The 26,647-nt window shown below is 38.4% G+C and overlaps 1 protein-coding gene across 8 annotated transcripts in view; it reads left to right on the top strand.

The window, feature by feature from the left end:
• Positions 1–26,647, top strand: part of OSBPL9 (oxysterol binding protein like 9) — a 107,403-nt gene that overhangs the window by 67,821 nt on the left and 12,935 nt on the right. For 5 of the 8 annotated variants that reach the window (XM_039484580.1, XM_039484577.1, XM_039484583.1 and 2 more), the window contains 6 exons: positions 962–1,009; positions 7,980–8,009; positions 10,080–10,130; positions 14,517–14,555; positions 19,881–19,974; positions 20,775–20,879. In XM_039484580.1, the coding sequence (XP_039340514.1) occupies positions 962–1,009; positions 7,980–8,009; positions 10,080–10,130; positions 14,517–14,555; positions 19,881–19,974; positions 20,775–20,879 (367 nt within the window). Of the gene's footprint in view, positions 1–961; positions 1,010–3,875; positions 3,899–7,979; positions 8,010–10,079; positions 10,131–14,516; positions 14,556–19,880; positions 19,975–20,774; positions 20,880–26,647 lie in introns of those variants that run through there. The other 3 variants (XM_039484584.1, XM_039484581.1, XM_039484585.1) reach the window with 3 other exon arrangements.

Genomic DNA, 26,647 nt, shown 5'->3' with positions numbered 1-26,647 from the left:
ATCAAATGACATGGTTACATTTCACTAAGACCCCTAGTCTCCATTCTTCCTGGGTTGGCCCACACGGACACAGGAAGGCTTGCAGGTAAATAAACCATTTACAACCAATTGTCTTAGTCAATGGGAGCCATCAAGATTCTAAACCATCATTAATGGCCCACACTTTGCATAATTATTACAATAGCACTTCAGAGTTATACTTCATATTTCTAGCTTCAGATACAAGAATAATACAGACATACAAATAGGAGGAATATGTTCAGTGGTTTGTAACCTTTGTTGTGATACCTCACAAGAGACCTTTTGCATAAAACATATTTCAGTTGCATCATATTTACACTCATAAGCATATTTCCATAAAACATATGGAGTGCAGTGTCACAGTTCCCATCCAGGGTATCTGTAGAGTGGCAACATAGTCTTTGGTCCACACTTTTTGCAACTCATTATGCCGCAGTCGGCAGGCCAGATTTGGCAGAGCAGTTCTACAGTCTGCTTGTCATTGAACTCCGAACCCCCCTCCTTCATCTGCTTGAGAGTCACCTACATTGGAATGGACATGAGCAAGCACTTGAAGAAAAAATGTTTTTTTTTTTTTCTGTAACTGCTGTTCTTCGAGATATGTTGCTCATGTCCATTTCAGAACCCACCCTCCAGCCCCTCTGTAGGAGTTAGCCGGCAAGAAGGAGCTGAGGGGGCAGTCGGATGGCAGGATTTTATATATTGGCACTATGAGGGTGCAACTCCAGAGGCACCAGAGCTGACCTGACGGATACCACTGAGGAAAACTTTATGCTGGTGGTGCGCGCAGCATGCACACACCTATATTGGAAAGAATATGAGCACCACCTCTCAAAGAACAACAGTTACGGTGGTTAATTGTGTTTTGTTTGTAGTTTCAAGTTGTTTGAAGTATGAAAAACCACACTTGCAGTATTTTCACAAATGTGTTTTCTTTTAGCTATTTGATGAGAAGCTTCAGCACTGCATAGATGATGAACAGAGAAAAGCAAGTACACTTTATCTTATATAGATATTGAGGCCTTTCTTTTTGACATTTTTGATGATTTTATTTCCGTTTTCATTAATCTCATATAATTGTGAATCATGTTTTAAGCCTGATTTTAATCTACAGTTGATAAAAATAAATTCTTGATCTGTCTTGTTTAGAACTTCTTACAGGAGTTACATATTGTGAATAACTGGGGGAATATAACTTTATATAATGAGATTTTTATAACATTGGGATATCACCTTTAAAGCTTTAAAACAAAGTTTCATTCTTTTAAGAAATGGTTCTAATACCTTTTTAGATGTGTGGACAACACAATATAATTTTCAAACTCCCAAATCTCCTCCAGCGCAACTGTCATTGATGTATATGAAGACATTTTGGTATAAAATAACCAAATTTTGGTTCATTCATCAATGTTTGAAAGTCATAGGTTGAGCAAGCATAGTGGAAAAGCATATAAGGAGCACACTGGGTTTTTAGTTTTTTTTTAAATATTATTTTATTTTTTTAAGCAGTGCACGTATTTGGAGCTCAGCCCTGCACATATTTGGAGCTCTCCATAGGCTGAGAGAGACTTAGAGAAAAGTCTGACTAGCCAGTCTTACATTTGATCACTCTGAGTATATCCTTGTTGGTTGTCTTCCACTTATTTCTCTTTTCCCTTTCTCTTTCTACCCAACCCCCAACAAAAGGATTTTTTGATCAGGGAGGGTTGTGTAAATGTGCAGTCTATAACATTCACATGGTTTGGGGCTGTATGCTCCAGAATGCAATATGTCATGCAGAGAGTACAAAACTTGAAACTTTCAGCCAGGCTGTAGCTCATTTCAAAAGCTGATGTATATACTTGCTCCCATCCAGTGTCATTTTTGGGAGCATGGCAGTAGGACAAAATGTCTCAAATTGCTATTTTTAAGAGAGACAAACGTTTTATCAAAGACTTTTTCTTGGGAGAGGGGGGAAGGGAAAGAATGTTACAAAACAAAAAAAACCTAGCTCGTGAACTTTAATACCTGGAAATAGGGAATTAAAATTAAAGCTATTGCTCAGTTATAATAACTGTTGCACTGTCACTGTAATGTTAAAATAGTTGGATTTGGGAATTTTTGTGAATTTTGTACTTATTTCTCCGAGTTTTCCCTTGTGTTTAAAAGCAAAGGTTCTTCCTTTCAGTATTGTTGTTTGAGTACACTTTGATGCTTCCTCACATAGTACACCTCTACCCCGATATAACGCGACCCGATATAACATGAATTCGTGTTATAAACGTGGTAAAGCAGCGCTCCAGGGGAGCGGGGCTGCGCACTCCGGCGGATCAAAGCAAGTTCAGTATAACGCGGTTTCACCTATAATGTGGTAAGATTTTTTTGGCTTCCAAGGACAGCGTTATATCAGGGTAGAGGTGTATTATGTAAAGGATGTGACTTTGTATTTGTTCCCCTTCATGTCTGGTGGTCATAATGGCAGATTAGCAATCTTATGTGTTGATCTTTCTGTCCCCTTCTTCTTGGTGGCATGTACAAATTTTAAAATGTGCTTGTTGCTCAGTTCAAACTTGCTTGACTAGTCTCTGAACAAGCAACTGCAAGAACAGAACTTATTTTTTTGTTTGTTTTTTACTAGAAAATTATTCCTTCAATTTTTACCTCTGTCCAGCTGTGCTCATGCAGATCAGGAAATACATTAGCCTTCCCTGTGACAGTAAGAAGCACTTGAGTCACTTTTAATCCTTGGAGGCTTCTTCAAGGATTGTGTTACAGTTAGAGGATGCATTTTCATATTTAATCTGAGCAAGACATACATCAGTAGAACAGGAAGATTTATGATTTCAAAGAGGTTTTTTTTTTTAAATGTTGTATCAATAATGTTTTTACTACAGATTCCACTTCTTCCCCATTTAAAACAAACAAAAAAAGCATCACTTTTTTAAAAATTGAACCTTCCTGTCCCTTTGGGCTAAAACAGGTAAGGAATTCTTTGGTGGCAGCAGCTTAATGCTTCTGTTTCCTTAGATAAGGATTAAGCTTTTCACTATACTTTGGTTAAGCAGTTGTTCCACAGATATATGGTTTGAGGGAAAGTTATGCAGCTGGAAATCCATTTCTACACTCTCTTTCCCACTAGGTCTTCATTAAAAATTCTAGCAGAAAGCCTGTTTGTTTTTTCTTTTCATGTTTTGTAGTACGATTCATAAGTTTAAATGGGCCATCAGAAGACAGGTTTTCTTTTTAGTTGGAATCAAAGCGGAGTGAAAGTGTTTCAAGATGAACTGTTCGAACTTAAGGTAGCTGCTGTGTTCCAGCAGACCAAAGTCAGGCTTTTTCTAGTATCCTGTAATTTCTTTTGAAACTCGGTTCGGTGTTTACATGCAGGGCAGGATTGGAAATGTGAACCAGAACTAATTGGCTTTGAGCATTGTGTCAAGCATTGTTTAGTATTGCAAAGAGCCAGGAAATAATGACCTCCTAAACAATTGAGCACAACCTGTTTTTTTCAGGTGGGAAAAGTCTGTTTCCGGTGCTGCTAGGCAACCACTTCTTGATAATATGATAGGTAGTAGCTAGGATGGTTTTTACAAATAGGTGGCAGATAATCATTGTTTCTTAAGACATTAAGCAGCCTACTTTAATAACCATTTGGAGACCTAACAAATACTGTATATATAGAGTATTATATAATGTTAGATATTACAAAATACTGTTTAAATTATGAAACCCACATTTTAAAGAATGTACAATAAAAGTTAAGGGATATGTGTGTTAAATAGTTCAGAAAACATTTATTATTGTATACAGTGATACTGAAGAATGTTTACATTTTAAATAATGTCTCGCTCTTACACAGCATTCTTCATCCATAGATCTCAAAAGTGCTTTTAAATAGGTCAGTATGCATCATTATCCCCATTTTACACATGAAACATATCTGTTAATATAAATTAAAGCATTATTTAGTAACTAGTGGTGAAATCCTGTCCTGGTTAAGTCACAAGGGTCAGGATTTCACCCTAGGGCACAATTCTGCTTTAGTTCTTCAATAATCCAACCATATCTAGCAACACTTGACTTATTCACCTATTGAAGAGTGGATGCAACATGTACATTTGTTAGGACTGTGAATCGCAGTTAGCTCACGTGATTAACTCCAAAAAATTAATTATGATTAAAAAAAATAAAAATCATGATTAATCAGTTTTAATCACACTGTTAGTAGAATACCAATTGAAATGTTTTGAATGTTTTCTACATTTTCATATATATTGTATTCTGTTATAACTGAAATCAATGTATATTATTTTTTATCATTTTTACAGTGCAAATATTTGTAGATGAGTATTTTTCAATTCACCTCATACAAGTACTGTAGTGCAATCTCTTTGTCATGAAAGTGCAACTTACAAATGTAGATTTTTGTTTTGTTACATAACTGCACTCAAAAACAAAAGAATGTAAAACCTCAGACCCTACAAGTCCACTCCGTCCTACTTCTTGTTTAGCCAATCGCTAAGACAAACAAGTTTGTTTACATTTACAGGCGATAATGCTGCCCTCTTCTTCTTTACAATGTCACCAGAAAGTGCACTTGCATGGCACTTTTGTAGCCGACATTGCAAGGTATTTACGTGCCAAATATGCTAAACATTTGTATGCCCCTTCATGCTTCGGTCACCATTCCATAGGACTTGTTTCTATGCTGATGACACTTGTTTAAAAAAAATTGCGTTAATTAAATTTGTGACTGAACTCTTTGGGGGAGAATTGTATGTCTCCTGCCGTGTTTTACCTTCATTCTGCCATATATTTCATGATACAGCAGTCTTGGATGATGACCCTGCACATGTTGTTAATTTTAAGAACTGCAGATTTGACAAAACGCAAAGAGGGTACCAATGTGAGATTTCTAAAGACAGCTACAGCACTCGACCCAAGGTTTAAGAATCTGAAGTGCCTTCCACAATCTGAGAGGGACGAGGTGTGGAGCATGCTTTCAGAAGTCTTAAAAGAGCAACACTCCGATGCGGAAACCACAGAACCTGAACTACCAAAAAAGAAAATCAGCTTTCTGCTGGTGGCATGATTCAGATGATGAATATGAACATGTGTCGGTCTGCACTGCTTTGGATTGTTATCGAGTGGAACCTGTCGTCATGGATGCATATCCTCTGGGGCTGCCTTTTGAGCCCTTGGCGACATGCTCCCTGCTCTCTCTCTCTTACAGGGTGGTGTTTCTGGTAGTGATACCCTTGGCTAGAAGGGTGTCTGAGCTCAAGGCCTAGCATCAGAGCTCCCTTACACCTGTATTCTATAAGGACAAGGTTCAGCTCAGGCCTCACCCAGCTTTTCTCCCAAAGGCTGTCTCTCAATTTCACATCAACCAGAACATCTTCCTCCCTGTATTCTACCCTAAGTCACACTCTAGTGCCAGGGAACAAAGGCTTCACTCATTGGATGTCTGCAGAGTGCTAGCCTTCTACATCAAGAGAACAAAACTGTTCTGAAGGTCCATCCAGTTATTTGTGGCGGTGGCGGACAGAATGAAAGATCTTTCTGTCTCCTCTCAACGTATCTCATCATGGATCACATCATGAATTCAGGAGTGCTACAACTTGGCAAAGGTGCCCACTCCTTCGATCACTGTACACTCCACCAGGGCTCAGGCCTCTTCAGCAGCATTCCTGGCGCAGGTTCCCACCCAGGAAATTTGCAGAGCAGCAACGTGGTCCTCCATATACACTTTCACCATCCACTACTTGATTACCCAGCAAGCCAGAGACAATGTGGCCTTTGGAAGAGTGGTGCTCCAATCAGTGTACGACTCTGACCCCTCCTCCTGAACTTGGGCTTGTGAGTCACCTGATTGGAATTGACATGAACAAGCACTCGAAGAAAAAATGGTTACTAACCTTCTCGTAACTGTTGTTCTTCGAGATGTGTTGTTTGTCTATTCCAATACCCACCCTCCTACCCCTCTGTCGGAGTAGCCGGCAGGAAGGAACTGAAGGGGTGGTGGGTTGGCAGGGCCCTAAATTGAGTGCCATGAAGGTGTGACTCCAGGGGGTGCCCAGGCCAACCCTCTGGACGCTGCTAAGGGAAAAATCGGAGTCTTGTGAGCCGTAAATTACTCTTTAATGTGTCTCCTGCTGCTCTTTGCAGCATGTGGTATTAAAACACTGTGTGATTTAGTTATTAACCAATTGTAGTTGATAAAATATTTTTATTACATATATTTGCACAGTAAAAAATGAAAAAGTCGAAGCATGAAGGGGCATACGAATGTTTAGCATGTCTGACAAAATTACCTTGATATGCCAGCTACTGCAGTGTCATGCAAACGTCTGCTCTCACTTTCAGGTGACATTGTAAATAAGAAGAGGGCAGCATTATCTCCCATAAATGTAAACAAACTTGTTTGTCGTAATGATTGGCAGAACAAGAAGTAGGATTGGGTGGACTTATAGGTTCTAAAGCTTTACATTGTTTTGTTTTTGAGTGTAGTTATATAAAAAGAAAATAAAAAAAATTACATTTGTAAGTGTACTTTCACGATAGAGATTGCACTATAGTACTTGTATGAGGTGAATTGAAAAATACTATTATATTTTTTACAGTGCAGTATTTTTGTAATGAAAAATATAAGCACTGTACACTTTGTATTCTGTGTTGTAATTGAAGTCAGTATTTGAAAATGTAGAAAAAACATACAAAAATATTTATAATTTGAAATTGGTATTCTATTGTGATTAAAACTGAAATTAATTGTGACTATTTTTTAATCTAGTTAATTTTGTTTTATGTTAATCACTTGAGTTAAGTGCGATTAATTGACAGCCCTAATGAATATATAGTACTATAGTAAATGTAACAATGAATCATACTCCTGTGGCTCTTTTGAATACAGTAACTCCTCACTTAAAGTTGTCACGTTGTTTCATTGTTACGTTGCTGATCAGTTAGGGAACATGCTCGTTTAAAGTTGCACAATGCTCCCTTATCGCGTTGTTTGGCAGCTGCCTGCTTTGTTCACAGCTTGCAGAAAGAGCAGCCTTTTTCAGCTGGCTGGTGGGGGCTTGGAACCAGGGTGGACCCGCAGCCCCCCTATCAGCTCTCCACTCCCCTAAGTTCCCTGTGCAGCAGCTGCCCATCAGGCTATCAATTGCCAGGCAGTTCAGCTGTTCCTCCCCCCACTGCCCTGAGAAATACCCCACCCTCTGACTCCACCACCTCAACTAAGCTTCACAATCATCATTGCTGTGTACAGTATTAAATTGTTTAAAACTTATACTGTGTATCCATACATATAATAGTCTTTTGTCTGGTGAAAATTTTTTTCCTGGAACTCCCCCCCCCCCATTTACATTAATTCTTATGGGGAAATTGGATTTGCTTAACATCGTTTTGCTTAAAGTCGCATTTTTCAGGACAGAACTACAACGTTAAGTGAGGAGTTACTGTAATGTTGATCGCTAATTTGGGTCCTGAACCACTGAGGTCTGAATATCACTGCATTAAGCTATTGTCTTACAGGCTTTCTTGCATTACAGCTGTAATTTATACCTATATCTTACCTTATACCTATGCTTTACCTGGAACCAATCCCTATAGCCGTAGGCTACATAACAAGGCCCTTTCAGGTTAAAATTTTCAGTATCACGTATTGCAGTGAATGTCTTGTTAGCTGAACATTAAGACTGAGGAATTACTGTAGATGGTGAATGTATAGTGCTTGGATAGCTCTCACCTGATCATGTTGCTGGTTTAAGTCTTAATTTGACTTTCTTTGTCCATTACAAATAATACGCACTTTTTCATACATGTCTACACATACAGAAGCTAACATATTTTATTTAATCCTTTGGGTATTTAAAACTTGTTGTGTTCTAGTCCAATATGTAATAAGGGTGCAACTAGGGGCTATAAATCTTGTTTTAGCTACGTTATTAAAAATATTTATTTTGTTTTCACAGAAAATTGAAAATCTCAAAGAAACAACCAATGTAAGTTTTTGTTGTTTAACTTTTGCATCTATTATATGTAGACTTTACAGTAAAAAATATTGTATTTCATCCTGTTTAAATCTTTAAAGTTCTAAAAAGTATGACAGCAAAAAAGGAATTTGCTGCTTTACAGCTGTGCAGGAACCAGATTTTTTGTTTCATGGGGAGTTTCACAATTTTGAAACTTTACATTCCATTTCAGAATGGAAGAAAAATTTTTAAACATTTCCTGAAAACAAACATTTTGAAAATTTTTGTTTCAGGACATTTAAAAAGTTTCATTTCAGATTTTGACATTGATATTTTTATAGTAAAAACGAAAAAGAAAATACCACTTTGAAACAGAAAGTTGAAATGGTCCATTAAAAAAAGGTTGAATTGAAAGAACAGTGTTTTCTGATGGAAGAACATTCCATTAGAAAATGTCTGACCGGCACTAGTTTTTTTGTTAGCAAGTCTTTCTGTTTTTTCTATAAAGGGCCAGTAAGGGTGTCTCTGTATAACTTTCATGCCATTGAGAACCCACTTCTCCAGATCTTCTTTCTTGGGCTTTTTCATGTGGTCATTTTGTGGTTTTCCTCAAACCTTGCTGACACTTCATTCAGAGATAGAATATCAGGGTTGGAAGGGACCTCAGGAGATCATCTAGTCCAACCCCTTGCTCAAAGCAGGACCAATCCCCAGACAGATTTTTGCCCCAGATCCCTAAATGGCCCCCTCAAGGATTGAACTCACAACCCTGGGTTTAGCAGGCCAATGCTCAAACCACTGAGCTATCCCTCCCCCCTTACCATTGTTAAGTTGTCTTCCTTCTTCCTGTTCTGTTGTTGTTCTCTGTGGGTCTGTCCTTACTATCTCTCCAATTTTCTTCTTGCACTTACCCAGGTAAACGCAACTATTCATAGTGATCTCTCATTGTGACGCTTCTGACACTCAAATGTACCTGTCTGTTCCTAACCTCTTCCCACTTTCTCTGGGTATCTCTTCCTGCTTGTCTCCTTATCAATATTCCCACCCTCTCTGATTGTCAAGCTGTGGGGTTATCTTTAATTTCCTCTCTTTCCACTTCTCATATCATATCCAGGCTTTGACCAAATCTTGTTTCTGTTTCTAAAATCTGTCCCCCCTGCTCCCCTATCCCTGCCGTTGAATCGCTGGTTCATCCTTTCCCCAGTCTCGCTGACTCCTCTGTGTTCAGTATACCCAAAGTTCATCAGTTAAAATTGTGTTCTGCTCCCTCCCCATATCCCCTTTGAGATCATGGCAAAATGCCCCCTCCACAGATCCATTCAGTGGCTTATAAGTAAAGATGATGTTTGAACTTTAATACTGCACACACTCTCCCATCACTCCCCACTGCCAGCCTTTACTGTTCCCCACCTTCTTGCTCCTTTCATCATCCGTCTCACCTTCCTGCCATTTTAACATGCTGCTCCCTTCAATAGAGACAACAGCCCTGTTCTGTGTGAAAAAAATTATCACAGTCCTTCAAACCCACTTCTTTCACCTTGCTTTCTACCTTTGACTCCCTCTCTGGTACAGTCTGCTCCTCTCCTGTTCCTGTCTCTCAGAATCTCTGTAAAAATATCAGAACTTGAATGATTTGCTCATTATCTAGAACTTGCTCCTCCTTTCTCTTTTCCCTCCCCTCACCCTCTTAAATTATGGAGACAGAAAAGATTAAGCTAAATTATGGCTTTGGAGTAGGGGATATCTTGGTGGTTTGTTTTTTAACTGCATTGGTACGATATTTACATAAAGGCTTATTCATAAATTGTTTCTCTTGAAAGTTTTAAATTGGTTTCCCTTCCCTCTTGCTCCAGTGTTGTTATATGTTGCTTGTATGGTTTCTTTTAACATGCCGTATTGACACTTCTTTGCATGTTCTTTTGTAAACAGGAAGAGGAGAACAATAGATTGTGGCTCTACCAACCATGAGTGGCCCTTCTTAACTCCTTAGCCAAAATCTTTTAGTTAATGTTAATAATGATCAATACGTTTTTGATGATAACTTGTATTTTACAGCATTTGTGAGAGAAACATGCTAAATGTTTTATTTCCTCCTCCTAGAGTATGGTAGAATCAATAAAACACTGCATTGTGTTGCTGCAGATTGCTAAAGTAAGTATACTGCTATCTGTTCTGAACTTCAAATTGTAAGGTACTCTCACAATTGTGAAAACTTGTATTCTCTTTTTTACGTTTGCTTAAAATATAAGTCAACACTCTTTTGAAACAATTCTGGTTATATTTTAAAATATGCTTGTGATGAATTGGTTCATGGTGCTGTCCGATTTTAACTTTTGTTACTGTATTACAGAGTTCTGTAGGAAATAAATGTGTGCAGTTCATACTCAAAACCAGACATTACTCTAGCCTTTGTGTTTTTGACAATACATCATACTTAGAAAATTATAAACTGTTACTACTTTTGAAGCTTTTAGATGTAACAGTTTCATTTCATAATAACTTGCAAATGTTCTTAGATATGTGGGTAAAGATTATGATGTTGTAAGAAGAAAGCACTTCCTAAGTGTGAGCACTTTTAAGGTTCCTTGAGTAGATAAAGCAAGAGAAGTCACCCTTGGCTGTTATGTCATAAAGTTTGCTTCCTGTTTCTGAGTTGATTCTCAGAATGCATTAATAAAAGTAATAATGACAATGTAGCCAGCAGATCAAGGAGGTACAACTAAGATGATCTTGTGGTGAGTTCAGATTTTCATGTCTGGTAAGAAGCAGGATGGCAGCAATGATGTTTTTTTACTTGTCTGCCAGTGTTAGCTTATTCTCTGTCCCTGGTGAAGAACCTGATGGTTTATCCACTCAGAGTACCCCGCTATAAATTATAAAATCAATAGCTAGAGTGTTATACCACAATAACTGTAAAACTACCAGTATTGCTTCCAATAGGAACAGAGTGTGGTGACCTGCTGCAGCCCCAGGTCACAGACTGTCACTGATGTTGCTTTGAACCTGCTTCTCAGTTACATGTAACCTGGGATACTCTTTCTTTGTCCTCCATACTTGCCTTGGGGTACAAGTGAACAGGACACCTCCTCCCAGCCTATTAATTTCTTGAAAGGGTATTTTCAGGTAGTTTAGGCCCAAAATATAGGTTTTACAAAATCCAGCCTTTTTAAATGCCTCTCAACTTCTATATTAAAAGTATTACAGTGAAGAGGGCTTTCAGTTTGGCTAATGCAATGTTATTAGTCATGCAGGGAGACCCAGAAAGTGAAATTAGCAATAAAAATAAATGAAACTGACCACTCTACTTTGCACTTCAGAGAGGTTGGACAAGAATGAAAACAGCATAGGAAAATCAAATTGTATTTTTAAAAATCTCTTTTAATATCTAAATTCTGATTCAACAAGGTTCTTACAAGACCTTAATGTTTTAACACAGATAAGGAATTTAAAAATATTTTGTTTTCCAACCTGACATTGGGCCTTTTTGAAGTAGAAAATTTTATTACTGTATATTAAAATAAAATACAGGAAATGCACTCTGGCTTTTCCTTACCACTTTGGAAAGTGTTTGGTATGCCTCTTAAATTCCGTTTGAGTATTTAAAGTGTAATTTCTTAAAGTTGTAGTTTTTTGGGACTTACTTGCTCTGTTTAGGTTATGTTAATTACAACACTGTCCAGTTTACTGTCTGTCTTGCTGTTGGTATATAATATACAGACCCCTATTCTGTGAAGAGTTGAGCATGTGCATAAATATTTGCAGAACTGAGGCCGTGGCAACCCAAGCACACCAATTTGTAATGGGGTTCTTGAATACTTTAAAGAAAGCATCAGCTGTATTCTAGACCAAAATTATTTTTAAAAAGTTTTCAAAGATAGTGCTCCTTCTGGGCTTAATCCTGTAGTGCCAAGTACATCCTGTGATGTGTTGATGCCATTGGGAATTGGGAGCACTTGGCACCTCAGAGGATCAGATCCCTCTGTATTTAGGGTCAGTTCAGGATTTATGTGAAATTCAGTATGCTCAACTGTCATCTTAGTTAACATTTTTTCCCCAAATCATTTTCAAGGATAATGTATGAACAGCTTTGATTTCTGTCCTAGAGGAGATAAAGCGAGAATGTCCTTAATTGCTAACCAGACAAATTACAGTCAAACTAATTTTAGGAAAACTCTTAAATTTGGGGGGGGGCGGGAGGGGAGGAGGAGGGATTGCATTAGCTGCCATGTTTATATGGAATAACAATATTTTAAAAGTTACAAAATAGATAAATTTTATGTCACTTTTGTGTATTTAGAAACATTGTTACAGTTCAGATTGGATTCATAGTTATTGTCTCAAAGGCCATGTAAAATTTGTTCCATGTAAACCTGGAGTTAGAAAAGCCAATTCCTTGGGGGTTTTATTTGTAGATTAAATTTAGTCCAAATCTTGACTTCCCTGTTTCCTTATGAAGAAATGTAAGCTTTTAGTGTTAAGGTGTCTGTTGGAGAAACAGTGTTCTATGTCCCCTTCTGGTCTTAAGTTTCAAAACTAAATACTGTGTGCTAAAATTGTTAAAGCATAATTTAAGGTAGTTTGCTATTGTCACAAGTTCAGTACATACAAAATTTTGTACCTGGTTTTCATGCCTGTGTAGCTGTACCATTGCTGCCAATGGTGTAAGGTCTAGTTTAGACCATGCACAGGCATATTTAGCACCATGTTATCTAATCCTGTTCAGAGTTAGCTGATGTGGTGACGAACATCAAAGCCTGGCTTACACTATCATTTTCACTGTAAATAGCACAAGTGCAGCTGCACTGTAGCTGCTAAAATGGGCAATGTTTCCTAATGCAGATTCTCCCGAGGAGGCATTGAAACACAATCTTCTTCAAAGTCTGTCACAACTGACTGAATTGGCTCTTTGTCCCTGTTAAATATAAAATTTCCAGATCTCTCTCATGACCAGGGTGGGTTATGGGGAAGGAGGACAAAGATGGTCTATAATCTTCAACTGATACCGATAAAAACATTTGTTCTAGTAAGTGGTTTCTTGGCACTGGAAAAGCCTGAAGTAGTAGCACCCTTATCATGATTGGGGCTCTGTTGTTCTAAGTGCTGTACAGGTATAGAGTTCAACACAGTTTGTGCCCCAATGAGCTTACAAATGTAGTATTTGCCTTTGCTGAATTGGACCATTGTTCCCTCCAGTCCTTCCTTTAGCACCAGTAACTAGATGGTGCTCACTTTTTTTTTTAAAGGGGGCGGGGGAAGAGAGTTACTGTAGATTGTGCATTTTGTCTGCATGTACTGTTTTTTACACTCACTTATGACTTTTGTTAATAATTCAGAGGTAAGTATTGTTTTAATGTTTGTTTTATGCACAAACTGGGAAAAGTTAATTGAACATGGAGAAAATATCCTATTCCCTACAAGTCCTCCCTCACCATTTTAATTTCTGCCTCCACCATCTTAAATGCCCTTCACATGTACAAATAGTTTGTGGCTGCACAGTACTTTTGAATCCTTTGGAAAGCTACATAGATCTTCTCTTGAATTGGTTTAATTTCTGATGCAAATGTTAGCAATGAGTCCCGTTCATAGCACTGGGATTTTTGTACAACTCTGTCAATTGCATTGCATATTGAGGCTAGATCCATTAATGACTATCAACCAAGATGGTCAGGGACATGACCCCATCCTTCTGGTGTCCCAAAACCTCTACCTGCCAGAAGATGGGACTGGATGACAGGATATGGATCACTCAATAATTGCCCTTCTCTGTGCATTCCCTCTGAAGCATCTGGCACTGGCTGCTGTTGAGAGACAGGTTACTGAACTAGATGGAGCATTGGTTTGACTGTGTGTGGCCATTCTTATGTTCTTATCCTTTACTTAAAGCCAGTTTATGGCTTTGTGTCTGAAATGGTAGCCCTGTAACTGCTTAATGATGTCACTATTATGCTTCCATTTAGTTCTCTATTCTATAAACATTTGAGATTCCAGCATTATTCTCTTTCCAAAGCCACAGAGGCAAAATCTGGCTAATTTCTTTTTGTAGATTCATAGGCCAAGGCCAGAAAGGAGCCCTGTTATCTTCTCTGACCTCCTCTATAGCACAGGCCATAGAATTTCCCTCAAAATAATTCCTAGAGCAGATCTTTTAGAAAAAATCCGATCTTGATTTAGAAATTGCCAGTGATGGAGAATCCACCATGACCACCTGTAAATTGTTCCAGTGGTTAATTACTCTTACCCTTTTAAAAAAAAAATAGTTTATATTATAGACTCTTAGGCAAAAAGTTTCACCTGCGCAAGTAAGGGAAGTCATGCTAAAAGCCTGCTTGGCAACAACTATGATGTATTGTATTGTAGTTGTGATAGCTAAGATTTTCAATCGCTTTGAAGTCTGAATTTCAAAAGTCTCACTTCAGGTTTTTAAAAACAGGTAGAACCATCCCTAAGAGAAACATACAATATGTATAATTGTCACAGTACATAAATGATTAACTATAAAAGATTGATATGTTAATATTTTTAACATTTTTCCTTAAGGACCAAAGTAATGAGGAGAAGCACGCAGATGGACTTATAGTAAGTTTAAATCTAATGTTATCTCCCTTTATTTCTGCAGAACATGTGAACAGAGACCTGAATTTCCACTCATTTACAACAAACTTCCTTCTTTCTCTTATTCACTGCTTCAATTGTCTTGTTTTTTTATCTGTCGAAACTTTAGCTTCTGCAGCTGGCCATCCATCATTACCATTAGGGAAAATATTTTCCAGGTTTTCTGCTTCTTTTTAAGTGACCGTATTGTGGATGTATCCTGGTTTATTTAAACTTAATTTAACAAATTTAAAATCTGCATGTGAACTAGATGTAAGGGGAAATGGTTGGGATAGAAATAAGCCTATTATGTTGAATCTGACATACTTTATAAATAGAGTACATTTTGTTGCCCACATGCTATAAGTGGGGTGGTGTTTTCGATATGGTATTTTCCATCTGACACACAAATGGAAAAAAAGATTGTTATTAAGTCTGTTTTAGCCATCTCATTTTTAATATAACCTCTCTCATTTATCTTTGATTTCAGTCTTTCATGACTTCTATTTCCTCTTTCTGTGTTTGTCATTTTTTGAGTATGAATCACATCTGTATTGGCTGGTTGCTCTAGAACTTCATTTCCTAAAAACTGGATGTTCTTTTCGTTTCAATCGGCAATGTAATTTCTGATCCCTTAGTCTGTTCCTTCCAAGGATTCTACTCTTGATGATGATGTATATTTCTGTTCAACATGTAAAAATTATGTGCTCACGTTTGAGGCATCATGACAAAAGTTATGCTTCCAAGCAATAGGAATATTGCTGAACAGCATAATTCAACAAGAAAAGTTTAACATACCAGTCATAAGTAAGTAGCAAAGTATACATCATTCCACTCCACCTAGAGCCCCTCCCTTCAGCCATCCCCAGAAGCCTTATCAAATTGTAGTGTGTCCTGAAGGCTTAAAAACTCAGGCTATTTAAGCCAAAGTGAGACGTGAATTCCAGAGCCAAGGGACCCTCACAAAGAACACCCCATCTGCCATGGCATGACGTGGTATGGGGAGAGGCAATCTCTCAGTAGACATCAACACAAGCTGTCGACCATGTGCAGTTTTATATTTCTCTTTTTCTAAATGTAGCACTTTCAAAAACTGTAGAGATCAACCCTTGTCCACATGCTTGAGATCTGGAAATATGTTTATATATGAGCTCATCAGAACTTTGAACCTTTTTGGGGAACTTGATCTCATGACAATAAAGAGCAGAAGCAGTCCAACAAAATGGGTTATTCTAATTGTGAAAGTAAATGTTTATCATGTAGATCTAGATCTGAAGGTGAAATTAGTTTCTCCTTTAAACTTTGAGAATTCAATGCTAGCAAAAGGTGCCGAATTGATTGCACAGGAGCTTGAGGCTCCCCTCTACAGGTCAGGTATAAAGCAAAGCGGGCTTGCTCACACTCCCCCTCCAATGTGGAGAGACCTTCTCTGGGGGTGAGAGGGTAGACCAGCTTTTATGCCCACTCAGTTTTTTGTGCATCTGAGGGTGCTAAAGGGTGTCAGTTGTATATTTTTCTTACATGGACAAGTGTCTATTTGAACTTTGAAGTGAGAGTGTAAATGCAGAATTTGTTTAATGCTTGTTGTAAATATGGCATAAAATTAAATATATGAAATTATCTTTCCTATCTCAATGGAAGGGATATTGCTCTAAATGTAGCAGAACAGTTCTGCTGTGTGGGATGGAGGAGAGAGGACATGCAGCAATATTGTATAGCAGCACTCTCTTTGCAGTACTTAGGAGGATTTGGAGATGTGGACAGAGGGTCTGTAAGCATTTCCACTGGCTAAAATCCCCAGCATAGGTATAGCGTAGAGGCATCAACAACTTGTTTATAGACTGAGGATGTAGTAATAGCTGTGTCATGATTTGTGGCTTTCCACGTTGACATAGTGGATTGTTTCTAAAATGCCACCGAAATTATGCTGTAGCACAAATTCCACATCTGGTACGAAACCAGTTCAGAAAGCTCCATTGCCTTTGCAGTAAATCAAACCTGGGTTGACGCTGAGTGGGGTCTGAGACAAGATAATTATTCATCACTTTCTCTGCGGACCATGATGCTGACCACATGTCCTCTACCGTAAATCCCTCACCCGGTAAACTTATCCACTATGGGCTATGTGGGGGCCGACGACCATGTAGTTAATTAAGCAAGTATTTAATTAATGGCAGATGTGGCATATCATGCATTTTTGTCATGAGCTTTGCTACACTTTCCTCTCGGCAATCACTGGGTGGAGCAATATTGCAGACAGCCAGTAACAATGGCAGAGGAATAGATTTAAGCATGCCTGAAATAACATACGTGGTAGAATTTAATTGTATGTTGATCATCTTTGATGGAGACCAACATAAGATCTCAGACTTCTAAACAACTATGTGAAACAGTAGAAATTCAGGAGAGTAACTCAAATTGAGAAGTTAAAAATCCCTAGTTATAGGCTGAATGCATTTTTCTGTTCGGAACATTCTGTGGTAAAAATACTTCTGATTCTTTAAAATATGTGAATAATATACAAATATTATTGATAATACTTCTGCATTTAATCATATGTGCAACTGGTGTGACCTGTTGAAGAGGAACTTTCAGCCTATTGTAATTTCAAAAATCTATTTAACCCCACATAAATGGCTTCAATAATGGGTATTCCACCAAAACCTAACACAAACTACTGTCAGTGCACTTTATCATTCATTTTGAAAGCTGCTATCTTCTGCCTCGTTATGGAAGTATTTTAGCAATATCTACATAAGGCATTGTCTCATGAACACTAAGACTTTCATTAAGAACAACTTTTATGTTATAGTGGCACAGTAGTACCTTTCTTGCTCAGATTAAGGCTTTCTGTTACAAACCTTGGTTACTGAGCTTTAATATCTTACCTGTTTACAAACAGATGGGGCTGGCATGTGACCCAAATTGTCAGCCTATATGGAAATTTGTGTTTTTAATATAAAAATTCCAATCCAGTGGGCCATGTTTGTTGCTGAGCTGTAAAATACTCAGTTCTGTGATACGGTTTCTTGGGGGACAGCAGAATAATGAAAATTTACAGGTGTGCAATCCTGGACATAGTTAATATGCTACTTGGGGTGAGGAGCCTTTGTAACAGTCTAAATATTCACTTTAAAAATTTGCTACTGATAATGTTCAGTAGTTCTTTCATAGTTGGGAAACACACTGGAGGTACTGGGTTAAGTTTTCTACTTTAGTGCTACAGCTTCTTAAAGGTTCTAACATGAGGTCTGAATTTAGATTTAGCCCGTTGAAAGGGGAGAAATATGTTTTATTGATGCTACTGATTTCCATATAGAAATTGGAAAGTAAGTTGAATGAGAGGAAGAGGAAGGATTTAAAAAAATGTTGAAAACTAGATGTTTGCTTTTTGTTCTCGGACATTACAGCCAAATGCATTGCCAGTGAACTCCCATGTACACGGAGGGTATGTCTATGCCGTGGGGCTGTTTACACATCTGGTCTTGAGCTTGAGCCGAGGCTCTAGGACCCTGCGAGGTGGGAGGGTCCCAGACCTGCAGCCCAAGCTGGAATGTCTATATGCAGTTAATTAGCACAGGCCAGTTGTGGGTGTCTAATTGCAGTGTAAACATACCCAGAAGATCTTGTTATATTAATTTTTAAAACTGTTCAAGGAATGATAGTTCTGTATCCCCTAATGCAAAGAGGGAACTGAGTCTAAACAAAAGTAGTAATGGATTCTTAACTATCACATATAAACTGGTCCTGTGTTACATCAGCACTAGCTGTAGAGAAGCAATTTCTCAGAACCGTAAGAAGCTACAGATTTCTCAACATTGAAGCTGCTCTCCTCCTCCTAATCTGAGTCAGTCAAATCACTGAATATGAATAACTTTGCTATCTTCAGTAGTCCACTGCCACCTAACATAACTAATACTCATTGAACTCTCTTACCGCTAGATAAGGAAAAGGGAAGAGGGAGAGGCTTTTACTACATTTAGCCTGCATCAAAATGTGAAGGTCCCTAAACATAAAGTGGAGTGAAGTAATAGGCTAAAGTAATGAGCCATAGGCAGCACACCTCTACCCCGATATAACTTGGTCCTCCGGAGGCAAAAAACCTTACCACGCTATAGGTGAGACCACGTTATATCGAACTTGCTTTGGCCCCCCTGCTCCTTGTCTCCTGACCGGCCCTCCAGAGATCCTCTGTCCCTAATCACCCCCAGGATCCCATCCCCTACCCAACACACCCGCCCCCTGACAGGAACGCAGCGGCGGGAAGCGGAGCAGCCCAGCCCCAGCCCGCTCCGCTTCCTGCTGCCGGTGAGTGCGGGGAGATTGGGGAAAGGATGCCCCCCGTACTCACCAGTGGCGGGAAGCAGAGTGCCACAGCTGGGAGCTGGTGAAGTGGATTGGGCTGGGGCCGGGCTTCTCCGCTTCTGCTGGTGAGTGTGGGGAGGTTGGGGAAAGGATTTTGACAATACTAAGTTCTCAAGCAGCATTTTTCTTTCTTTTTCTATCTCTAAATTTCAGTTGTTGATAGAAATATTTTTTCATTGGTTTATGTGTGTACAGTGAGATTGATGTTTACCGATGTTTACCAATAAAAAGCCAATCCTTCCAAGCCTAAATATAGCAGTCCAAGACATTTGCATGTAAAGAGGCAGGGAGTCATAGGTATATTATATAACAAAATATTAGAACAATGAAGTGAGGAACAATCATACAAGTTGTTTGGCTCAAAGGCCCTTGCATTGTATGTTTCGAAGATGCTTGTTCTGCTAGGACCTGATCCAGTATCTACTGAAGTCAATAGATTCCCATTGACTTTAATGGAAATTGGGTTGGGGTCAGAGTGCCTGTGTTGAGATGAACACTGTAAATCCATGAAAAATTATTTTTGTCAAAGGTATGCCCAATAATGTGGTGATTTTACAGTGTTATGTAGTTCCTTAGTGCAGTCTGGACAGCGTTTTGTTTTCTAAATGTTAGTTTACATATCCGATGGTCTTGTTGAAAAATTAGGCTCCCTTCCTCTTCTGTGCACACAATGGCCATTAATGGGAGTTGCAGGGAACTGTAGAAACTAAAGCTGGGAAACTAGTTTTCTTTACAGGAGAATTCAGGTTTACATCAAGTTGAGTTTAGTATATTCTAATTAAGTATTCTTTATAAAAAGTATGCAAAATAATTCATGTCTTCAACTGTTAATTTGTATGTCCAGTCTCTCTCAGGACTTTGCTGTCTTGCATTCAGGCATCTTCATACATGGAACACATTTTACTTTATTTAAAAAAAAAGCTTTAATTTATTTCTTTTTCTCAGAGTACTATTAACCCTGTTGATGCAGTATATCAGCCTAGTCCTTTGGAACCTACAGTGATCACTACAATGCCCACCCAGACTGTCTTACCTCCAGGTACAGTACACAGACAGATGGTTCAGTAAAAATATTTGTGTGTTTTTTACATTTAGCTGGTTTAAGCTACTGTCTTGTACTTTGTAGCATATTTGCTATGAATTAATGAAAACTGTATACAACTGTATGCAGAAAGGATGAAGGCTTATTCTTTAATGGGTTCTATCATCAGCATACATCTTCAGACTTGTGAACTGGATTATGTAATCCATGTAACTATGGCACTTTAAGTACTCCTGTTCTTTTTATGGCACTTTATGACTCTTTAATAAAAATGAATATTCTTGGTTGTCTTTTTCACTGATCTGCATCTTTGGCTTTGTTCATTTCGGTTCCAAAAAAAAACAAACAAAAAAAACAAACAGGTCTTTAGAGACTGTACATCTCAATTTTTAAAAAGTTTGCAGGGAACGCTTTGCTATTGATTAGAGAGTTAACTTCCTTCTGTATATTCCTTTCTTCTTTACTCCTTTTCCCTATGGCAGTCCCCTTACTATGTCCCCTATTTGGATATGTTGTATTGCAGGAACAATACAATATGAAAATATATAAACCAGTAATTATAAAGGGTTTTTTTCTTCGGCTGGGGGGAAGTAAGACTTTTCAACCAGCTTCACGGATTAATAAATAGAAAAGATGAACAGCAAAAAAGGAAATAATCATATTTCTCTTTGAGAAATTGTCTAGATCATGGCTATCAAAGGTATTGTAAAACTACTAGGGGTTTCCTTTCATACCAAAGCAGGGATCTGCTGCTTATATGTGTCTGTTTTCTTTTTATATATTGAAATACCTTCTAGAGTCTGCTCAGTCGTTGAAATCAGAGCAGCGACCTTCGTCCTTGGCAGTTGGGCCTGTAGTAACATCACTAGGAAACCATCAGATTCCAACACCAAATAGTACAGGTATAGTTCTGGTGACTCGCTTTCATGTTAAAGTATTAATTTTTTAAAATGTAAACTGAATGTTGTAGAATTTATATTTGATGTTGTCTTTAGATAGAAAGTTACATTGTATAATGTAAGTATAAAAGAAAAGCCATTTCTAGCTACATTTTCCCTTATCTTGAACTTTCACCTTAGCTACCATTTTAATGCTGCTGATAGTCAATTGGACATAATTTTTTTTAAATTACCTGTGCTAGTCCTACCCAAGTAAACTTCTAGGATTATTTAACTTAAATGTATCTTAAGTGTGTCACTTAAGCAAGAGGAGCCCATTCAGCACATGACCATAGACTATATTTGCTTGTATTGCTCTTAATACCATACTTTATAATTAACTCGAATCCCATATCTCCTGCACATGCAGATCTATCTCTGTAGTGATTGCCTGGCTTTCACTTACCTTGGCTCTACTGAAATCCTCAACCATGCTTTCATCTCCCATCCTTCCTTTTCTCTGGCCTCTAAAGTTCTCTTTCCCCCTACCCCCAAATTTTAACATTTCCGTAATCCTACCGCCCTGGCTACCTTTTCACATATATAAAGGATTATGTTCAAATCACTCTCAGCTTTAAATTGCTCCATGAGATCAACATTCATTTCAGGATGTGTTTAAAATCAATTTTGCTCCACTCTATTTGAGGAACCGTACCTCTACATACTCCCTTCCTTTGCTTATCTCTATCCCTTCCATGTTCTTGCTACTGCTGGTATGAGATTTTTGCTGTTTCAGCCATCAGAGACAGCCCCTCTGTCTTTATGCCTCATGAACTCCTCCATCTCCTCTTATGTCGGAGGACGGCAAATAGGGCTTGTACTTTTTTAAATAATAGCGAGGTATTAACTGCGTAATTGTTTAATCTTGTAAACTATTTTGAGATGTATGTATATAAAAGATAAATTTGCAGAATTAAAGTGTTAATGATATGAAAGATATCTAAATCAGTTTAATATTTTTGATATGTACAAGGTTTTTCTTGAGCATTGTAGCTTTCTAGCTGCTAAAATGTAACATTCATAATTATCAAAATGCTGGAGTTTTAACTATTTAAGTTGTCCTTTACAATTTTTAATTATTTATTAAACAGAGCTTTAGAATTCATATTTTTTCTATTTTCATAGCCATTACAGTACTAATGGTCCAGCACTACAATATCTGAAAGAACTTTAACAGTGAGCATTAGATTGTATCTTAAGTATATAGTGTGTGTTTTGTTTTTTGTTTTTTTTTACAAATACAATAATATAATTTTGCCTCAAACATAGCTTTGGAGTGTCTCATTTACTACTGTTGTTGTTTGCCTGGTCTTCAGATTAGTGAAGTGTGATCTAGTTGTTTTGCCCTCAGAACCTAACTTGCCTTTTGGTTAGGACTGCTTCTGTATTGGGCATCTGACCCCTTCCTGTACAAAACATATCAGCTCTGAATTACTACAGTGAGACTTAAGACATTCATCTAGCATTTAAGACACACAGGAAAATGTGGTGCATCTGTGGTAGTCAAAAAATAGTTTTCAGACAAGTAGTGTATTTCTGCTCAGTAAATAGTGCTGCCTTAATTAACAGTTGTGCTTCATTACTTTATTTTAGACCTTCGATGTAACTCAGTAGGCAGGAATCTCTAGAATTTTGCAGCACTGATATTGTGAGCCCAAGAACCTAAAACCACCTATTCTGTGTGTTTGAAGGATTGAAGGCAGGGTCAGAACCACAGTCAACTAGCACTTAAAAATACAGCCTAATTCACGTTTATAATATTAACAATGCCAACAGCTGGCCATAAGGGTTTTTAAAAATTGCACTAGTGTTCACTTTTTAGTTCAAAAAAGGAATTATGGTCTTGTAAGAATTAAGCTTTTAAATTTGGGGTGGGTGGTATGTGGTTAGGTGAATTTCCATGCTATCACTGACTTCATGGGGAAATGGAACTTTTTTTTTATTTTTAGAGGTTTAAAAGCTGACTAATATCCAGTCCTCTCTCCCCCCCTCTTTTTCCTCTCTTGTCCCCCTTGTACTTCTCTCTTTTCTCTCTAATATGACCCCCCCCAAAAAATGGGAAGAACATAGGAATTGCCTTGTTGGATCAGACATGAGACCTATCTAGTCCAGTCTTGTCTAGACTCTTAATAGTGGCCAGCACCATTTGCTTCAGAGGAAGGTATTAGAACCCAGCAGTAGGCAGATCTGTCCGCACATTAGATCTCAGCCTGATCCCCAGTAGAGAGAGGCTTAAACACTGAAGTATGAGGTTTGTTATCTCCCCTTCACAAACTTTTTGTTGTTGTGAATTATTCTTTATCAATACAAATATACAATTTCTATTTTAATCTTAAATTCTTGGCCTCAGATACTTAATGTGGCAGTGAGTTCCACAGTTTTGTGTGTTATATAAAAAGTATTTTTACTGGTTTTGAATTTTCCACCTTTTTAATTTAAGTGAATGCCTCTTGTTATGAGACAGAGGGAACAAAGTTAGGTATCTACCGTCTATAAACTCTTATGTCCCCTTTTATTCATCTCTTTTATAATGTAAACAATCCCTATCTTTTCAATCTTCCTTCATATGAGAGTTTTTCCAGGCCCTTGATCATTCTTGTTGCCATTCTCTGAAATCCATTTACTTTTGAAATATCCTTTTTCAGATGAAATAGTATTTCAGATGCGGCTGAACTGTTGAAGTATAATATAATATTCTCTGTATTATTCATGATCTCATTCCTTATGCAAGCTCTAATGTATTGTTGCTGTTTTGACCACAACTATGCATTGAGTAGCGGTCTTTACTGAGCTATCTACACTGACTCTTGGGTCCTTCTCTTAATATGATATATTTACCTGATTAATTTAGAACCTTCTGAGGTGTACAAGTAGTTTTTAAATTTTTCCCTCCAGTGTGTATTGCTTTCATTTGTTGACACTGAATTTCATTTGTCATTGTGTTGCCCATTCACTCTGGGTCTTGAAGTTCCTCACAGACTTCATTGGTCCTGACTACTCAGAGTAACTGTCATCTGCAACTGTTACTTTCTCACTACTCGCCTCTCTCCCCAGATCATTAATAAATACATTAAACAGCCCTGGACTGACAACAGAACCTTGAGTCAACTGATGTAACATTTTTGCCCTGGTCAGAATTGACTATTTAATCCTTCTTTTTTTCTATCTTCTAGCCAGTTTTTGATCCATGAGAGTATGCTGCCTTTTACCCCATGACTACTTACCTTCCTTAGTAGCCTGTTGTGAGATAAAGGTCAAAGGTTTTTGAGAAGTCTTAAATTATATGCTCTCGTTCTCTTTTATCCACTACTTTACTGAGATGTTCAAAAGTTTTTTAAGAAATTAGTGAGACACTATTTTCATGCTGGTTAGACTCTGTTATGATCTTCCAGGTGTACAATTGTTCTGTTTTTAATAATCACTTCAATATGCTAGGTGCAAATGTAAGGCTTACTGATCTGTACTTCCCTTGATCTCACCTCAGAGCCTTTTTAAAATATTAGATGTACATCTTTTGCTAACCTCCAGTCTTCTGAAACAGTGGCATATGTTTGATAGCTCAGCCATTTCACAGTTAAGGGAAGGAGATGGAACTGGATCTGACCTCTTCTGGAAGCCAGTACCGTCTCGATCAAATGGTCATTATAGAGTCCCTGGCATCCAGTTGGAGCACTCTAGAAAGCATTGATAGATCAGGAGGTCAGCATGCCCCCTTGCAGAATTGAATATTTAGACCATATATATATAAGGAACCTAGGCCAACCATCCCTCACTTCATTACAGCCACACATTTTCTGAGGGCATATCTATACTACAAACTTCTGCTGGCACAAATTACGTTGTTATATAGCTGCCGCAGTTAGTATATCACTTGTGCACGTGCATACTTGGCCCTGTGCATCAGCACTGCACGTACTTGCCAGGAATGCTTGTTTTGATGCACAGGGTGGTGCACCGTAGGTAGGTAGCCCATTGTGCAACTCACCACTATCCAGCACACTGTGTTTTGGCAAGTTTTGAGTTACATGGCTGACTGGGACTGCGGGGTTAAGTTCCAATTATGCAGCTTTCTTCACCCCATAATATTATGTCTATCCCATATTTGCCTCCTGATTTTAAAAATCGCATGAACCCGCATGGGACTTCTCGCTGTCTGCCATCTCTCAAAGAAATGTGGAGCCTGTGCAGCTCTACAGTATTGTCAAGAATATTGCAAGCACAGGATACATGATCCTCTGGTATTTTCAGAGCTGCAATAACTGTCATGTGGAGCAGGGCGATTTCTGGAGATCAGATTGCTGTGGGAAATAGCGAGAATCAATTTAAGATGATGATGGCGTTCATGGAGCAACTGCAGATGGTGGAGTTCTGCTTCTGGACCCAAGAAATGAGCACTGACTGGTGGAGTCGCACTGTGATTCACACTTGAGATGACCAGCAGTGGGTGCAGAACTTTCAGATGCACGAGGCCCCATTCTTGGATCTGTGTACCAAGCTCACTCCAGTGCAGGGACACCAGAATGAGAGCTGCAGTGACAGTGGCGAAGCAAGTAGCAATTGCACAGTGGAATCTTGGAACGCTGGGTTGCTACCAGTCAGTGGGAAACCATTTTGGAGTTGAAAAATCCACTGGGAGGCTATTGTCATTCAAGTTTGCAGGGCTATTAATAGTCTCCTGCTACACAGGACTGTGACTCTTGGCAACATGCAGAACATAATGGATGTATTTGTAACAATGGGTTTTCAAAACTGCAGTGGAGTGATAGATGGTACGTGTATATCTATTTTGGCTCCAGACCACCTTGCCACAGAGAACGTTAACAGAAAAGGCTCTTTCTATGGTTATCCAAGTGCTGGTGGATCTCTGGGGACACCTCACTGATATCAGTGCTGGCTGATCAGGGAAGGTCCATGAACACAGGACTGTTCAGAAAACTGTGAGCAGGGATTTCATTTCCTTACTAACGGATCACCATTGGTGATGTTGAGATGGCAGTTGAGATCCTGGATAACCCAACCTATCCCTTACTCCCCTGGCTTATGAAGTCATACAATGGACATCTTGCACAGAAAGATTCAACTACTGGCACAGCAGGTGCAGAATGACAGTTGAAGGTGTTTTTGGAAGTTTGAAGGTAAGTTGGTGGTGTTTACTCGTAAGATTGGATCTCAGTGAGAAAAATAACATGGTGGCTACAGCTGCCTGCTGTGTCCTATATAATATATGTGAAGTAAAGGAGGAAAAGTTGCTGCAGGCATGGACAGCAGAGTTGGAGCATCTGTCTACAGAGTTTGAATGGCCTGACACAAGGGGTATCAGAAGAGCTCATCACAGAGCTATTTGGCTCAGGGAGGCTTTGAAAGAGCTCTTTAACAGCATCCCACAGTAATGTGTTGTGGTATACTGTGTTCTACCTGGCTCTACAATTTGGGGATCTGTTAGGAATTATGTTGTGCTTGGCATAAGTATAGGACTAAAACACTGTCAGTGTATCAATTAATTTTGTAGTGTTTGCTGTACATTTGATTTATTACTCTGTTTTTCACTGATCCTATGAGTTGTCACAATGTACAATAACAAGTGGGTGCTTTCACTACCGTCAGGCATTTTGCAGCAGTTGTTTGGAACTAAGAAAGATATTTTCCAAACAATAGAATGTTATTGAGTAACAAAAACACTCACAGGTCCATGCATATGAAGCTGGTTGTCATTGTCCCCAGTACAGAGTGGT

Source organism: Mauremys reevesii, linkage group 8 (assembly GCF_016161935.1).
Source record: "Mauremys reevesii isolate NIE-2019 linkage group 8, ASM1616193v1, whole genome shotgun sequence".
Taxonomy (NCBI): Eukaryota; Metazoa; Chordata; order Testudines; family Geoemydidae; genus Mauremys; species Mauremys reevesii.
The sequence above is the reverse complement of the archived record's forward strand: the minus strand, read 5'-3'. Positions and strand labels throughout refer to the sequence as shown.